Genomic DNA, 19,156 nt, shown 5'->3' on the forward strand with positions numbered 1-19,156 from the left:
TTGTGTTAAGAATTAAATGTTTATTACATGAACATAAACATGCCATTTGATGAATGTCTGTACACTGTCAAGGCACATCTGTACACAATAAATATAGCAACATCATTACCATTCTAGGTAGATCTAGTTAAAATACTGGTATGTACAAAAAGGCAGTAGAAGAAAATGGTAACAGGACAAATCTGTTAGACTAATAAGAGCATTTAAAAGAATTGATTTAATATACAAAAAAAAAAAAAAAAAAAAAACAGGAGATCCAGCAAATAAAACATTGCCAAACATTTAGCCAAATCACTTTTAAAGTGACATTTTTAAATTGGAATCACCTTACAGAGTACTGACTATAAAGTTCAATCAATTATCTAGTAATTTTTGCAAAACAGTAAATGAAATGTGTTGATAAAAGGCTCAGCTCCAAGAATTGTTTCTATGAACACTGCTATATTCCTCTCAGGGATGGACTGTTTCAAGAAAACATGCAAAGAGACTTGAAGAATCTTGAGATGCTTATGTTAACAAAAATTTTTTGATGCTGCTCATAAATTCTGTTCACAAATCTTAGTGCTTTTAGCATGAAAGATATGCTATGCAAAAAGCAATAAATGAAAAAACAACTATTACTAAGTCTTATAGGAAAAAGGAAGCAGGGAAGGCCCAGGAATACATGGCACAGTGATTTGGAAGCAGATGCCAAGCAGTTGGGCAAGACATGGGGACAGTTGGAGTGACTCGCCCAGAGCCGAGATGCCTGGAGGAAGCTGGTTGGTGGCCTATGCCCCAGAAGGGACCACAGGCAGAGATGAGAAGTTTTATAACCACGCCATCCTCAAGATGGCCTGCCCTTGCAGTTCCTTCTGTGCATGAATAGGGCTCAGCAACATAATGCAGTGCTTGACATGCAGCTTTTTGAAGTGTGAAAAGATTGATGAACTATTTTTTAGCCCTATTTTTATATATTATTTAGTTTCATTAAATTTTGTATTTTATTTCACTTTGAGGTCATTGTATTCTCATTAGAAGATGATTCTATAGGAGAAAATGATAATAGATTCTTTCCTAACCATTTAACGTGAAGAAAAAAACTATTATTAGATATCACTAGGATAAAAAGTAACACCAGTGTTATGACTATTGAAAATAAGTTCTACAAAAGAAGGCTTAACTAAAAACACAAGTATTTAAACATTAAAATTAATTTTTTAATGTGTGACCCAATATGAAGCTTCATTTTAAAAAGTAATCTCATGTCTTGGTTGGGCATAAAATATATAATGTAAAAATTACCCAAACTACATACATAAAATTGCATTTCATCTACACTTCATTATGTACAGTGAGGGTCAAATAGTCGTCTCTATTTCTTTCTCATCTGTTCCATTTTTTGTTCACATTGTTTTAAATCCTTTCCAAATACATTACTAAAACTGTTAGGCTCATTCACTTGTAATGCGTTCATTTCCATACAGTAAGTAAATTACTGCTAGACATATTCTTCAGTAAGAATCTAAGTGCCATGCAAAAATAGCATGACTTGCATTCAGGAGCTACTCTACTACAGTAGATGTCTTGAATACTCTGATGATGAAAGAGAGCTCACGTGAACATCAGCCTAGGACAGGAATGTTAGAAAGTTTTCCTCAACCTTGCATTCTCTTCCTTCAGCCTGTCTATCTCATCTAGTAGGATTGGGTTGATCAAACATTCTGCAAAGCCAGCTTGCATTTGTCTCTGAAATAAAATGTTAAGTCACAATAGATATAAACTTTGAAGTACAGTCAAGTACAAGAGGAATATTTAAACAAATCTCAATCCAAGTATTTTTCCTTTCCTAAAACAGAATCTATTTATTTTCAACTACCATTGTTGACTGGGTAAATATTCTTATGAAATCATTTATGTTACTAAAAAGTGCCAGATTTTAATAAGTGGAAGTCCCTACTCTCTTCAAGCAGCAAGCACTTAATACTAAATTAATACAAACTAAAACCATGGCATCGAGGAAAGAAATAGAATACTTGTAAATATAATCTCATTCCCCTCCTATTTAATATGCATATTTGGCTAAAAACTATACATTTTTTAAATTTGAAAACCCCAATAAGGATAAAGCTCTAGGTGGCCACAAAGACTTGTACTGTTGTAAATTGTGATGTGTTGATAAGTATTCAGGAGAGAATAACCAAATAGTCTGTTCAGCCAAAAAAAATCCCAAACTTAAATTTCCCAGAAACAAATTTTATTTCTTGGCATAGTCCAGATGCTTAAATTATGTTAATTTAACAATAACTGTATGATATATAAAATCTGTACTGTCAAAATGTTAAGTAGATCCAGGGGATGTGCATGACAAAGGATCTTACACCACTAATCTTAATGTCAATTACCTGAAGTTGAAAAGCCTGTTTAATGACCTCCACCTGCACTGACCAAAACTCTTTGTGGATGTAATCCTTCAAGTCATCCATCTCTTCCCTGATTAGATTTCTGATGAACTCTGCATGGTACATTTCAGGACTATCTGCTTGAGTTGATCCGACTGACCTTGGCTACAAAGTTAAGGACAATTTTCGGAGTTATTATACAATTTCTTTAATTTGTGTATTTTTAGTATTTTTAAATAAAGTGGGGAATATCAAAAATATAATATTTGTTTGACCTAAGAAAGGCAAGAATGCTATTCTTCTGTTGTCAAGAAATTAAAGAATAATATACATAAAACAAAATGCATTAAATATACATGTTTAAGCTACATAGTTGAACTTAAAAAAAATCATTGTGTGTTACATGAAGCACTTTTCCTCATTAATTAATGAACAAGGTCTGCGTTTCTTATCCTTTGCATTTTGCTTAATATAAATGGAATATCAGATCTATAAAACGCACAATCTCAAGTTTTGTGATTTTTGACAGAAAGATATTTTAGTCAGCAACCCTTCTTTTGAATGCATAGTTACATAGACATTTGGGGATTTTATAATTATGAGTAAAAATATGATTGTTAGAGCGGGATTTGAAAAAAAAAGCTTTTTTTTTTTATTAAAATACCAGTAATAACAGTACATAAACAATATCTACCAAATAAAAGCTAGTCAATGATAATATTTAACAAACAAAAGTATTTAAAGGTAATATTTAAAATAACAAAACTACTGGTTAATATTTCATTTAAATAGAATGATATTCTAGAATAAATATAAATGGAAAATATAGCTTTGAAAATGTTTCATAATACTTAAACATTTAATTTAGAATTTAATTATGCTTTCATATCAAAAATACAATAAGCTAAGGGTAATGGTCACAAAAAGGAAAAGCTATCCACCTGGTCTGTTTCTCTAGTCTGTCCCAACATGGCACGAATCTCAGATTTGAGATGTTTGTGATGTTCTTGGAACTGCTCACTCAGTAAATCTTGAACTAAATGGCGAAGCGATGATGTGGACTGTGGCGTAAGTGATGAGGACCCACTTGGCGCTGCCACATCTGCAGTAGAATAGAGTGTGTGTGTGTGTCATATCATAGTTGATGACATGAAAAGGAAAAAAAAAATCAACAACAATTGTATTATTAGAATAAGCTTAATTTTTTAAAAGACCTTTTTTTAATAAACGAAAAAAAAGATACACATTTCTTCACAGCTGAGGCAGATCTGCTGGGAATGGGGTCAGTGGGGAGGGGGGGGGGTCCATGGTTTTCTACCACTTTGAGTGTTCAGTAACTAAAATCTATCAGAACTTTTTGAGTGTTCCATAACTTTTATGTATCAAAACTTTTCTGTTGAATGGAGTAGTCAGACTTAATTCAAGGCAGATGGTGAAGAATTTATAAAAATGTTATTGAATGTATTTAACTCATTCAACTAGTAATCTACCACTTAAATATTGATGGTGAATTGCACAACAGAATTAGTTGCTTAAAGAATGTCTGGACAGAGTACTTAGTAGTTCAACCAGGGTTACATCCCTGGAGGTTCAAGAGTCTCGGCTCAACTCATTTGACAGTAAAAGAATGTCAAAAATGTCCAATAAATTAAATACCTGATTTATTGCATGATACACCAGGTATTTTTCTTTCCTCAGAGCTGAAAACAATAGGACAATCAAATTAACTTTAATTTTGAAATCACATATAATGGTCAAATGTAAAATTAATAGAAATAATTATTCAATGACAATGTTATTATTGTTTTAATCAAAACTGAAAACAAAAAAAAAAACAGATAGATTTCTGTAAATACTAGAAATTAGATGCATTGCTGCATGGCTAGCACACACTACTAGATTATGCAAGAGAATAATTATGTCTTTAGAATTGGGTAAAGTTATAGAGTCACAATACTAACTAAAAATTCTACAATCACAAGATCAGCATCAAAATGCTAATGTGATGAACCTTCTATATGATCTAGTCAGGTCAAGATTTAAAAAAAAAATGGAACAAATAAATCCTGTCTTCCAGGCTTAGAAGCTTACAATATTAAAATTATTTTTTTTTATTAGTCTTTTTTTATACCTGAATCTAATATCTCTAGGACTGACGGATGCAGTGCTGCCATTAGCCGGAGTACTGGGCAGATCGTCCAGCCTGATTCGATTCTCTGTTGGTGTCCTGTTGGGCCTGTGAGGCGTAAATTTGTCCCTGGGTGGTGATCGCATCTTCTGGTAAGAGTCATAATTCTGAAGGGGTGATGATGTATGGGCATTTTGAAAGGAGGTGATCAGAGGAGCAGAAGTGTCAATGTGTACGCTGCTTGTGGTGTCAGTTTTGTTGGAAATACCATTTGTGTTCTGATCCTCACTTGATAAATCTTAGGGATAAAAAATAATAATAAGTAAATAAATAAGAACTAAAAGCTAATCAAAGAAATTGTATTACTTTCTTGTCTGAAATGGGTATGCAAAAAAAAGAAATAAAATATATATATATACAATAAAAGTGGATGTGTGGCTCAGGGCATAATCCACATCCCCATCTATCAAGGGGGCTCAAGTTTATATCCCAACATGAGCTGAGCTGCATTTGCGAAGTGCATTAAGACAGCTCACAAACCTCCCAGATAGCCTTTCCCTCATGTCTACAAAAAGAGATTGGATCAGATTGCACTAAGCAAGTTATTGCTTGAAAGATGCAATATACAAAAGCAATGTTGTTTAAATGTAATATAATTTTAATATTTTGTAACAAAATTTTTAAAAAATTAAAAAAATAGCAAACTATTTTAATTCAAACTAATTTGTGTTTGAAAAATAATTAAAATTTTGGTCAACATCAAAGGGGATGTGGTGGGTGAGTTTAAATCCTGGCGAATACTGGGATTTTTGAGATCCTGAGTCCAGTCCAACCATCTCTGATGGCTACCTGATATACATTAGGGAACTAAAGGCAGTTGGTCATTGTGCTGGTCACATGACACCCTCAATAACCATCGGCCATAGAAACAAATGAGCTTTACATCATTTGTTGCCATAGATTGCAAGGTCTGAAAGGGGTACCTTTACCTTACAACCACTAAAATACCAAAAAGGAACAAAAAAACATTAAGCCCAGAGGATAGGATGTTTTTTCTTCAAAAATTAATCTTGAAAAAATCTTGATATAATTCCTACAAATGTTGATAATTGAAAATTACTTGAAGACAGGACATCGGATACAGGAATGTGAGTGCTGTCTGTGAAACCATTCACTGAACTGTGCATGTTGTTAGTCACTACTTGTGACCTGTCGCCTGCTGTTGGTTTGACTGTAGGGCTCAGTAACTAGAATAAAAAAAAAAACAATAGAAACTTTTAATAATTCTCAAGTTTTGTTTATTCTGTTATTAAACGTTTTTAAATTGTTCATATTTTAAGACAACATAAGAACAAATGTAACATAGTCAAAGCAAAGAAAATTGAAAAACCCCCCAAAAAATTAATTTTCTATGTTCTTTCAGAGATAAAGATATTGTCACTGCCTTTTAACAGAATCAAACATTTTAGTTTCCAAGCAATAACCAATAGATGCTAGAACAGTGATGCCCAAACTACGGCCCGCAGGCCACACCCGGCCCGCGACGTGGCTTTATGCGGCCTGCCTAAACATCGGCACAAATTGAAGAAATTTTTAAAAAAGGTTGAAAAATATATTTGTTATTACGTTAGGACTCTAACTTTGTCTTGGATAGATTTGATTCTAATGTAGTATATTCTAATTTTTATATTATTATTTATTGAAATGAACACGACGTTTGTTTTTTCGATGACAAGTGTTGACAGTTATTTGAGATTCTTGAATAATTCCGCTATTCCTATTCCCACTGAAGATTGTTCCGACAGATCTGCAAATGGAGCTGATTTCCTTACAAAGCCAGACATCCTTGCTTGAGAAATTTAGAGCGATGCAGAGTAGACAAACGTTTCACTAATAAAACAGATGAAACTGATCTTACATAATTGACATACGTGTGTACGTAGCCCAAATAGTGCTACGGGTTTCTAATAAAACTATTTAAAATGGTTTATTCTCTATTTCATTTTTTTTGTATCTATTCGATGATGTGGCCCGCGACACGAGTGTCAGAAATTAAACTGGCCCGCCGGCCGAAAATGGTTGGGCACCACTGTGCTAGAAGAAGTTTGGTATGTTAAAAGAAAAAAATCATAATCATTTTGTATACATAGTTTTTAATTAGTTTTGCTAGCATGAATGGATTTGAACCATGTTTACCTGGTTGAGAAATGAGTTGTTGCCTAAAAAAGAACTAGTCCCATGTATACTAGTTACACTCTGAGAGTTATCATTCCTAAGGGGTGAAAAGATTCCTAAACCTGAAAAGCAAAAATTGTTTTTAGTTTTGAATGCTGAGTGCTTTGTTGTTAACAGTAGATTAAAACAAAATTTGACTGTAGCATGATGAAAATTTTTTAAAAAAATGAGAATGTAGTTTTTTTATGTTTAACTGTGATAGTTTGCCTTTCTGTCTCTACTAATAAATGTGAGATAAGACTATATAGGAGTCAACTGTTGATAACATGGGAACATTGTTTTAAAAAAATTCAAATCCATTTCTATACCTGCATCTACTGCTTCTAAATTCTCTCCAACACCTGACCGATTGTACAACCAAGACTTGGCGTGACCGCTCCTTTCAGCAGTTGAGTTATTGCTCTTGTTATCTGTAATGAAAATTTTTTTTTTAAATGAACACTAAGCATATGACTACTTGCAGAAGGTGTGGTGGCTGAGTGGTAAAGGCTAGGCTTCCAAACCAGGGGTTTCGGGTTCTAATCCTGGTGAGGAATGGGATTTTTTATTTAGCATTTTAGGGCGCCTCTGAGTCCAGCTCAAATAGGTACCTGACAATAGTAGGGAAAAGTAAAGGTGGTTGGTCTTTATGATGCCACATGACATCCTCGTTAACAATGGGTTACAGAAACAGATGACCTTTACATCATCAGTCCCATAGATCACAAGGTCTGACAGGGGAACTTTGTGGCAAACATTTATTTGGTGTTATGTGTTTTAACTAATTGTATTAGTATTTTGTGCATTTGGGGTTATTTAGAGTAAAAATAACATTTTAGATTAGATTAAGAGGACTCTGGCCCTTGAAACCCTCCTATAGAAAAAAAAATATACAGAAAACTGCCTAAACTGAAAACCACTGTGCAGTTCATCTCAGATATAGGATTACTGATCTTAATCTTCTGACATGAAAAATAAGAATGAAGAATATTAACGTAACATTAGTACAAAGAACGACCCTTTGCCAAAGTCAATCTATTTTGTTTAGAGCTGAAAGGTGGTTCACATAACAGAAGTGCCTCAAGAAAACAAGATCAGCTCAGGTAACAAATTGATTTAATTGACAGAAGAGAGCACCTGAAAGCAGACAGCTCCCTAACAAGACAGCTGGAGATCTCTTACAAAGGCTGCAGGTAAATATTTGAGACCAAAAGAAAATCTACTATTGGTAACAGGCCTAGATTGCAAAAAGAGAATATGAGCTGACAACTGGCAGACAATGTTTATGTTTGTATTGCAAATGGCTAAATATGTAAATCAAAGCTACGTGAAATACTCTTCCGACTCACAGACAAAACTTATTATCAGTACATAAAAACATCTTTTATATAGGTTACATATACATTTGCTGGATTACAAGGTTAGAACAAAACAGACTGCTCACTTTACTTTTAAGGGATGGAAATATATCAAATTAAGAGATATAATTTCTATTTTACAACAATAGGTAAACTCACCTTCTCTCATAGGGGAAAATATATCCAAGCCTAATGATTGCTGTACATTGCCTGAGAAAAATAAACAACGTTCACAATATAAAAATAAAATGGTTGCAAACAGATTGTCCAAAATTGACAATCTAAGCTTCGCACAGAATACTGGCTTAGCCTTACTGTACTGAACTAAGTACTGTGTACAAATAAGACAAATGCTTCATGTATTTGCAAAGTGCATCAGAAAAGATTACAAGACAGACAACTCACCTGAAATTTGATGTGTTTCCTCTGTTGATGACAGCAAAGGTGTTGATGGAAGCTGCCTGCGCTGGTTAGAGGCATCATTTTTTATGTCTTCCTAGTTAAAAAAAAATAATAGTTACATAAAATGACCATTCTTCTAAAGCTATTATCAAACATGCCCAATAAATTAGTAAGTATGGAAAGATAATATCTAGTAAGGATGCAAAATAAATAAATTTATATAGGTATAGATTAAGTTTGAATGTGAATTATCTAGGCTTACAATAAGTGAAAATTTGAAATGGAAATTTCTGGCTCGTAAGTTATTTAAAAGAATGTGCTAATTTTTATTTAAAAAAAAAAAGAAATTCCTATTTGGAATTTTAAAAATTTCTATTTATTTTTGGGGAAAACATTTCTGACCTATGATGGAAATTAGCATTTTGATCGAGTCAGCCACTTTAATTTTTGTTTTATCTGTAACATAACTACAAGCTACATAAAAATTTGTTATAACACAGCATGAGATTATGTGTGAAATTTTGTCTCAATAATCAATAAGACTGATGAAAAGTTGTCATAAATTATTCAAATTTTTCACTTTGACAAAAAGTGTGAGTTACTAGTAGAAATTTAAAAAAAAAAACTAATCTGAGTATTTTTTTTTTAGTTTTCAAAAGCAATTTGTGTGTATCCATATAAATTATATATAGAATTATAAATATAATAGCTAGCTATGAAATTATTTTAAAACTTTTGAAAATCCTAGAGAGGTAGCAAAAAAAAAATTGTAATATAAAAGTTCAGAAAAATAAAACTATATATGTACCCTTTTAACAAAACTCAGTCTTTTCACAGAAGATTTGTGTGCAGCTAAAGTGAAGACAGGTGTGGCAGATTGTCTCATGTCATACACAAAAATGTTTCCCCTGCTTGTTCCAACGACAACAGTGGCTCCATCTGGCATCATATCAACGGATGTCAAAGGCTGGTCAGCTAGAATTGTTTTCACAGAACTGTAGAAGATATTCACCTCAGTAAAAATAAGAAAACAACTATAATGAAAAAATACAACATGAAAAATAACAATGTAGAGCTTTATACATTCAAATACCAAAACATAAAATAAGAAAATATAATGATTTTGTGTGCAACTTTATGTATCCTATATCAGAATAGTTAGAGTGGTAAGCCATTTTCTCACAATGGTCCTCAAGAAACTAGAATAATGTAGCATATCTAGCTGCTATACATAGCTCCCAACTCATATGTTTATCTGAAGTTATTAGCAGAGAGAAAGAACACATCTGTTGATGAACCATTCACATAACATTCTGATTTACACAGAAATGCTGAACTTAAAATTGCTTAAAATGCCCAATAGATTTAGAATTCTTAAGGGTTCCCAAACATACTGCACAGTAACATGTAATTCCTTCATAAGAAATTAAAAAATAAGATTCTTCATTATTTTCTTTTTCAGTTATGCTCTGGAAAAGTACAGCATAAAAAAAAAAAACTTGTTTTACAATAATCTATATATTAAAAAAAAAGATTTTTACTTCAAATGAAAGACTGAAACTTTATTTTACAACTATTGTTTTACAATAATAATTAGAAATACTAGTATTTTTCTTTGTGGATACTAAAACAAATTTTACAAATTACATTTTCATATTATATATACACTGATTAAATTTTGTTAGTAAAAACAAGTATAAACAATTTTAGTTAAAATTCAAGTCCTACTATTTTCAACTAAAAAAAGGGGCCAGTATGAGGATTGAAGCCACAACATTTGCATTATAAGAGTAACAGTCTATCAACTTCAACGCCAGTTTCTGGACTTCCACCTTTTCCCCTCCACCCATTAACAGAGTGTAAGCTAATAGTAGAAAAAAAATACTACTAACGATTTATTCTGAACATCATAAAATACAGCTCGCTTGTCCAAGCCGACGCTAACCATTAGGTAGTCATTGATTGGTGAAAAAGCCAGATCTTTGGCTGGGGCCTGGTGTGTGTTTGTGAATGAGTGAAGAAGTCGACGTGCATTTGTGTCCCAAAAGCTGACTACGCCTTCATCAGAGACGGCAACCAAAGAGGACTTGCGGTATGGATTATATTTCATTTGACGAATAGCCTGAAAGGAAAAATGTTGTTTCTTTTTATTTACAATCAGCTTAAATAATTATATTGCATATTATTGTATTTATTATAATTATTGTTACGTTGCTTTCTCGACAGCTTGCTTTTTCCGCATGATAGCATTTTAATTTTGTTTTAACCAAATGATTGTTTAATAGAGTAGAAAAATAATTTCTATTTTGTTTTGTTCTTTTATGCTTCAACATTTTTCACTCGAAAGTCTGTCCTAAAAGTTACCTGACTAGAAGACGCATTCATAGGGCTGTTGGCTTGACTAGTCACAACATTGTACAGAATTATTTTTCCTGTTTCTAATCCAAGTGCCAGGTAGGAATCGTTCCAGTTCCAACGAGTAGCAGTGATGGGGTTTTTCTGATTCTGTAATAATTGTAATATAGATAGTGAAAAATACAGATGACCATAGAGAAAGGTTCAATTTATCCAATTAACTACTATTTCAAGTTTTTAAAAGTCTTAACTCATAATCAACGTGAGTAGCTTCATAAGTAGCTCTGAAATAAATTCAAATAGACAGAGAGGCAGAAAGGTAAAGTACATGGCTTCAGAACTAGGGTCCAAATCCTGGGATTTTTAATATCGGGATCTTCTGGTGCCTCTGAGTCCACCCAGCTCTAATGGGTACCTAACATTAGTTGGGGAAAAGTAAAGGCAGTTTGTTGTTGTGCTGGTCACATGACACCCTCAATAATCGAAGGCCACAGAAACAGATGACCTTAACATCTTCTGCCCTATAGACCACAAGGTCTGAAAGGGGAACTTTACTTTACTTATATATATTTTAAAAAAGCACTTTAAAAAATAACATACATAAATAACATACTATAAGAAAGTTAAAATACTTACTGAAGAGGATTTTTTAATAGTTTGTGTTTTGCGATCCCAAATATGAAATGACCCATCATCACAGCCACAGAGCAAAAATCTTGATGTAGAATTGAAATCCAGACAAAGACTCCCTGCCTGAAAAAAAAAAAAAGAGAAAAATTTTTAATTTTATTATTTTATTTTTCAAAGACAGATCACAAAAAAAGGATGATGCAAATTTAAAATAATTTATATTTGCAAATTACTAATATAGTTACTGAAAAAGTCGTCACTTAAATAGCATGATTGTAAGTAAGATAAATCATAAAATGATTGCTTAGAATGAAATGTATAGCTCAAATAATCTTAAATACACTAACTAAACTTACAGGCAAAGTGAAATTATCCGTCACAACAGAATATGAAGCTTTTGTAGACCTGATCTGAACTTTCTTGTCAGTGGTACAACAAGTTGCCACAACATTTCCTTTGTACAAGATTTTCAAAAGATATAATACAGCCATGGTAGAAATACAATTAACTGATAAATACAGCTCTTAAGTCTTAAAATAAAAAAAAAACTTTTTTTTAAAAAAGCTAAAATTGTATATATGACGGCACGGTGGCTGAGCGGTAAAGTGCTTGGCTTCCAAACCGGGGTCCAGTGTTCAAATCCTGGTGAAGACTGGGATTTTGAATTTCGGGATCTTCGGGCGCCTCTGAGTCCACCCAGCTCTAATTGGGTACCCGATATTAGTTGGGGAAAAGTAAAGGCAGTTGGTCGTTGTGCTGGCCACATAACACCCTCGTTAACTGTAGGCCATGTAAACAATGACCTTTACATCATCTGCCCTATAGACCACAAGGTCCCAAAGGGGAACTCTTTTAAAATTGTATATATAGCGTATATTTCATGCTTATAGCATCTCAGTGCGCAATGGTCTAATCTCTTTTGTGGACCAGAGGGCAAAGGGGATATCTGGGAAAAGGTTTCTGTGCTGCCTTTTCAGTAAGTAAGCAAACATTATGGCTTATCCTAAACAAATGGCACTCACATAAATCTAGAATATTAAAAACATTAAATGATGTTAAGAATTTTTTTGACCCGCTAGTTTCCCATTTTAACTTAAAAGATATATATAAAAATAGCTACATAACATGTCATGTTAGGTGTTGCTTTAATTTAGTATTTAACCTCCCTTTATTTTTTAAGTCTTAGTTTATATTCCCCTCCCCACCCCCCTCCAAATAAAAAAAAATTCTACAACTATTCTAAAGAATTAATAGAAATCAATATGAACAAGAAAAACAGTACTTTTTAAAAAAACAAAACAAACAAAGCTTATACTTAGTGTAATTGTATTAATTAGTTTGGATCAGTCAAGGCATTAAATTTGTAATAGATAAGACCAACAACAATAAATCTGTGTGATTAGAAATATTTTTACCAATTGTTTTTGTTTAGTGCTATTCCATTACTTTCTCAATAAGCTATGATCGATCCTATTTTTTTTTGATCAGTTAGAAAAAAAAGGGTGGAGGATCGGGAGGAAGAAAGAAAGGGATATTTGTTGTCTGTGGGTGGGGGATTCTACTGTAATTGGTTTTTAAAGCAATTACAATAAAAAAAAAAGGGTGGGGGAATGACCTGAATTCATGGCTCATGCCTCCTCGGGCAGACATACTAACCACTCTGCTAGTGAGGTACTTATGATTGTATAGTTATATAATGTTTGTTTCAATTTAGAGCGGCGACCTATAAAAGGGACTAATTCAGCTAAAACCGCCACTTCTTCTTCATTCTCATTGCCACTTCAATAAAGTACAATTTTCCTTTTTTTCAAGATACCAAACAAAATTTAATTAATTACAAATAGTAACCAATAATAACTAATTGTTGTTTTTTTAATATTGATTCTTGTGTCGGCAAGTAAAAGAAATAATTTTGCAACATTTTAGCTTGATCCAAGATTGTTAAATAAAGTTTCCCTTTTGGAACTTGCGATTTATGGAGCAGAGGATGTCAGGTACCCATTAGATTTCGATGGCCTTAGGGGCGCCCTAAAAATCCTGAAATTCAATATCCCAGTTTTCACCAAGATTCAAACCATAGACTCAAGATTTGGAAGCCAAGTGCTTAAACCCTCAGCTACCACGCCCTCTGATCCGAGATTGGGTGTCAGAGATAAAGTGTGTACAAACTTTTTACCAGAAAGATAGACAGAGTGAGTTGATATAAGCTTTGTTAAAAAAAATATAATACCATCATGGCTCCAGGTTAAGTCGCTGATAGGTCCATCATGTGAGTTGAATTGTTCCAGCAGGGAAAAGGTTGGTATATCCCAAATCTTGGCCTCATCTCCTAATGATGCCAAATTAATCATAGCCGTCAATCTATAGAAAATGAAAAGACTGTTAAGACAAGTAAATTATATTTTGTTTTAATGCAAGTAAGCCTATATTGCTTTCATCTGCAGCCAGCCTGTAGGACGTTAGCGCAATTGACATTCCATTTAATATACTATGACAATAAAGGAGGGAGGGATCTTTAAATTAATGCCCTCAACAACATAACACTGACTGTACAAAAACATTGCCTCTGTTACATACAGAATTCAATCAGCGCTGGTTCTGACTTCGCCTCGTACTGGTGACATTGAGAGGTAAGGTGAAGTGAATTGACTCTCACACATTCGCTCTACATAGGGTCCCTAACAGGGTGGGTATTTCGTTTAGCTCGTTCATTGTGGGTAATTGTATGATAGCCTCAAGGACTGAGGCAGAGACTGAGCTTGTTGTGACGTAGAGCTCAGAGTAATGTTCAACCCATCTGTGCATTTGTTGGCATTTTTAAATTTCCTCAGTGGTTTATTTAAGAGGTGCTGACTTGTTTTGGGAAGGTCCGAGAGTCTTTTATTATTTTATTATTTTATTAAATTTTGTTTTTGTATTTGAAGATTATGGTTCAGTGTTTTATGTATGATTGCTACTTTACTTTTGAGCCTTCTGTCCTGAAGGCTTTCTAAATTTATCTCATCACGGTTGACAGCTGCAGCTCGTCTAGAGCTGGCCTGGGACACTACTCCAATCATGTGTCACCACCATGTTTATAACTATACAATAATATATTAAATATATAATATATATATAATAATATATATACAATATTACATTAGAATAAGACAATAAGATATTATTATATAGATCTAGAAGAATCTAGAGTCTAGCTAGATAAAGCCAATAAAGTGAATAAAGGGCTTGGATTCTTCTTTCAGCCTCAGGCTCAGCGTTCAACTTTTACACACAACCATTTTACAACCATCGACATAATTGTCATAATGATAATATATTGATTATCCATTTATTGTCTAGCCACTAGTCTAGGTGTAGAACTAGATTAGATAGATCTACAGATAATCTACTAGAATCTAGATCTATCAATACTATTAGTATTAGTTATTAGTATTAGTAAGTATTATTAGTCTATTAGATCTACTATCAGTGTGTGAACTGTGTGAGTATCAGTAGTAGTACTAGATCTAGTATCGTACTGATTGAAAATTTGTGACAGTGGGTCGAGTGACACAGTCAGTCACAGTGACTTGAGTGACTAACTTAACTAAATTAAATAGTAAATTACTAGTCTATACTCTATACTCATAATACTGAAAGAATACTAAATAAGTAAATTAATAAATTACTAAATTAAATATTTAGACAATTTAGAATTAGATCTATAAAATTCTATATCATATTACATCACTTAGCATTTAGATCTATATAGATCTAGATAAATTTACCTTAGTATTAGATCTAATCTAGATCTACATAAATCTTAATCTAGACATAGATCTTTTCTAAATAACATAAAAGGTTGGTATTAACGAGGAGATTATTTGTTTACAAAGTAAAAGTTAAAAAAAAAAAAGGAAGGCGCCTTTATGGTTTGTAATAGTTGCCTCCCCTTTATATTTGCCAACTTAAAAATTGCTATAGGGTATAAATTGTATGCCATGACATGACGATCAAGAATAAATGTCAAAATCACATATATCTATAATAATAGATCTAGATCTATAACCTTATTAATCTATATAGATTCTAGAAGTGACTTGAATCTATATAGATTCTAGGCTCTAGGTCTAGATCTAGATTCGATCTGTAACTAAATTCTTGTATGCTGTATGCGGTCCGCACCGGGTGACACCCGTTTAGGAAGGGACACCCAAGTAAAAAATGCACTTTGTGAATAACTGACAATAAAAAAAAAACGACAGTGGTTAAATATTGGAGCATTATTCACAATTAATAAATAGATCTATGTACTTTTTTTAAAATTACGATTAAACATATTAATTTTTTTTATTCTATCAAAAGGTTTAAATATGTTATTTCATATTTAAAATCACAAGCAAAACGTGAGAAATTACTTTCACCTTTATACCAGTTCCATGGGTATATGAACAATGATTTGATTAAAAAAATGTTTTTATCGAATCTATTGAATTTGTAGCTAGCATTGTAAGATCAGGATGCCAAACAATATAGTCACTGTTTAACAAATGGCATTCTTCAGGTATACAATATTATTGAAATCTCACATGCAATTATTGTAAATTTTGTAGAATTGGAAAGTAAATAAGTGGCCATTGAGATTTCTGAAGATGATGTTATTTCATTTTTCTGTAAAAGAAGATGTAGCCAAGATGAAGGAATCGTTACAATGTGTCAGTCGAATGATATACTTGAATATTTTAGGGAATTTTTCATCTTCGCTTTTCCAAGATTGGTTCTGATGCTTCCTGGTGAGAACGATTTAGTCACTTAATAGCAAATAACTGTATTCTTTTGTTGTCGACTATTTTCAACTTATTGTATAGAAATAAAATATAAATTTGTAACTTAATTTCATGTGTGGTTGAAATAAACTCCGAAATATGAATATCAAAAGACGTATGAAGAATTCATTTGGATTGGAAAATTGGAAAACAAGGCATCTGGCTACAAATACAATTGACAAGGAAGTTGTTGCTGTGATTGATGTCAAGAAGAAAAACAATGGAAGGATATATTATGCATGGACTGTTTCTATAAAGGAAGAATATTTGACATTTTGCGACCATATTATCAACGAGAATAAAGAATTTCCGTGAGATGATGGAAATGTTATATAGATAAAACCTGTAGCTGAAAGTACATCTGTAATGTTAAAAAGTTTATAAATCTTTTAGCAAACGACGTAAAAGATATTAGAGTCAGAATGATTTATTAAGAACCAACAGAAAAAGCATTTAATAGATGTGCATAACATTCACTCAATCTATTTGGTCAACATTCTTTTTCAGAAATTAGCTTTTTACTTAGCATTTTTTGATACGATAGAAATACTTTTTTCGTTCTGAAATTATGGCCACTAGAGGCAAAGCTTAAGATCTTTTATTTTACCTATCTTTATTTTATTGGGTTCTTTTTTTTTTTGGGTGGAAGATGAACTAGAAGGCCAAAGATACACAAGAGTATAGGCTCTTCTAAAAAAAAAAAAGCACTGTGGTTCAGAAGAAAAAAATATTTAAAACAAGAAGAAAATGTCATCAAGCGATGACAATATACCGGACTCACTACTTAAGAAGCGCAAAAGAGGTTCATTATTATGTTCATTGATCGTTTTTTTACTCTGAGCTTCAACTCCTACTGGAAGCAATCATTGATGTAGCAGATAACTTTGGAGCAATTCAACCGAAAAATTCTTTAGTTCAACAACCAACGATGTATTGTAAATGTCAGTTTCAAAATATTGGTGCTGTGTATGATGATTTTTCAAAAGGCAACATTCAAACAGAAATACCATGTCTGAGAACGGATCTAAATTAAAGGTAACAAATGTAATTCTTGAAGAAAATAAAAGTTGACATATGCCACTAAGACCTTAAAAATATCTCTAAATCATTGAACAAAACCTTCAACCGTTTCTTACTATCTGCTTATCTCTGTTGTCATGTGAAAAAGGATTTTTAAAATTAAAATCTTTTTGAGGGGTTAAACTCAAAACTCCTTCAAAATTTTGAGTGTGTAATTTGCGTTTTTTTATATTGAAGATCGTAAATTTTGGAGGGGGGTTTAAAATCAAAATCTTCCTTAACTGTGCTCTTGGAATTTGGGAATTGTCGTTTGCATTTTTTTGTTTTGTTTTATAGAAGAGGGGGGATTAACTGCTAAAACCCCCGGTAGTGGGATTTAACTGCTAAACCCCTGTTAGGGGGTTTTAAACTCCAAACCCACTGGTAGGGGGGTTTAAACTCAAAACCCCTGGTAGGGGGTTTAAACTCAAAAACCCCTGATAAGGGGTTTTAAACTCAGAAACTCTTGGCTGTACTGTGGCAAATGATGGTTTAGTATTCAAATCTCACCTAAAATAAACAAAATCAAAGGTCAGTCACTAAATTCCCTTGTGGGGGGGGGGTCCCCCTGTGGGGGACCATGATGTGGTGACCCCCTACCATAAAATCAAAAGCCTAATTTAAGTAGCTGCACATGTGCTTTTGATAATGCTCTAAAACAGTTCATAAAGTGTAAACATTTGATATTGTTTTAGGTTGCATCAAGAAACAATTGTCATTATAGTCTTGAAATAAATATTTCTCATTATGATTAAATTATAAATGAATACAATTGCACCTTTGTGACATTTATTTACTATTCTATTTCTTATTCGGGAGACTTGGTGGCTGAGCGGTAAAGCTCGTATTTTACGTACGGCTTCCTAACCGAGCTTTAATGGGCTAATGGGTACCTGACATATTAGTTGGGGAAAGTATGGCGGTTTGTCGTTGTGCTAGCCACATGATACACTCTTTAACTATGGACCACAGAAACAGATGACCTTTACATCCTCTGCAAGGTCTGAAAGGGGAACTTTTACTTTTAAACTTATTTCTTATTCACATTTTTTGTGGTGCAAACTTATGTGACTATTTAAAAAAAAAGCATGACGTAACGTAGCAAATGCAGTATATAAGTCCATATTTTAATTTAAATGGTCTTAGGCGACTACTGGCAAATCGTTATTCGATCCCTCCCCCCCCCTCGGGGGTCGCAAACCACAGGTTGAGAACCTCTAGTCTAGTATAAATAGACACATACACGAACTTTTCCGAAATGAGCTCGGAGCTAGATTCGGTCACCTGGTAATATTCTATATGGTAGGCCTGTAGGCTAATCTGCAGACCTATATAAATTTAATTTCAGACTCTAGATTCTACTTTCTATAGCTATAGACTATAGATATATGATCTAGATGTCACGTAACTAAACCAGTTGTTGTTATTTCACGAGTTTATTTTTAGATTGAGATGCCTACTAGAACCGAGTCATAGTCATAGACATATTTTGCACTGAAAGGTCATGGCTGTGTGTTGTTGACAAGTAGGCTCAAAATTTATTTAAAACGATGACGAAATTTCTATAAGCATGAAGAAGAGCATATTATATATATTATATGAAGGTTCATAAAAGGGCAAGGACGTAAAATTGGAGAAAGGATTCGAGTTATACACTGACTATATATATTTTGTAAGTGTGTATATAGGCCTAGCCCTGGGCCTATAGAGACTATAGTATACCTATATATATATATATATATATATATATATATATATATATATATATATATATATATATATATATATATATATATATATATATATATAGAATATAGGCATAGG

General features: G+C 32.8%; 1 protein-coding gene across 1 annotated transcript; it reads right to left on the bottom strand.

The window, feature by feature from the left end:
* On the bottom strand, positions 1 to 15,425 carry LOC106064059 (protein NEDD1-like). The gene is made up of 17 exons (XM_013222550.2): positions 15,236 to 15,425; positions 13,699 to 13,829; positions 11,825 to 11,922; positions 11,475 to 11,591; positions 10,848 to 10,988; positions 10,376 to 10,605; positions 9,292 to 9,478; positions 8,487 to 8,577; positions 8,241 to 8,291; positions 7,053 to 7,154; positions 6,706 to 6,806; positions 5,630 to 5,756; positions 4,513 to 4,807; positions 4,038 to 4,081; positions 3,323 to 3,483; positions 2,385 to 2,546; positions 1 to 1,728 (listed from the first exon to the last, which is right to left on the bottom strand). Exons 2-17 carry the CDS (start codon positions 13,817 to 13,819, stop codon positions 1,624 to 1,626), a joined length of 2,133 nt encoding a protein of 710 aa, XP_013078004.2. The 5' UTR covers positions 13,820 to 13,829; positions 15,236 to 15,425; the 3' UTR covers positions 1 to 1,623.
* Positions 15,426 to 19,156: the final 3,731 nt, after the last annotated feature.

Source organism: Biomphalaria glabrata, chromosome 4 (genome assembly GCF_947242115.1).
Source record: "Biomphalaria glabrata chromosome 4, xgBioGlab47.1, whole genome shotgun sequence".
Taxonomy (NCBI): domain Eukaryota; kingdom Metazoa; phylum Mollusca; class Gastropoda; family Planorbidae; genus Biomphalaria; species Biomphalaria glabrata.

What these genes read in the sequence shown, in the direction of transcription:
- LOC106064059 (XM_013222550.2), bottom strand. Translation starts at nt 13,819, where the DNA reads ATGATTAATTTGGCATCATTAGGAGATGAGGCCAAGATTTGGGATATA. An exon ending in CTTAACCTGGAGCCATGATG is followed by an intron (nt 11,923 to 13,698) that starts GTATTATATTTT and finishes TCTTGTACAAAG; the next exon opens with GAAATGTTGTGGCAACTTGT. An exon ending in AGACTAGAGAAACAGACCAG is followed by an intron (nt 2,547 to 3,322) that starts GTGGATAGCTTT and finishes TTAACTTTGTAG; the next exon opens with CCAAGGTCAGTCGGATCAAC.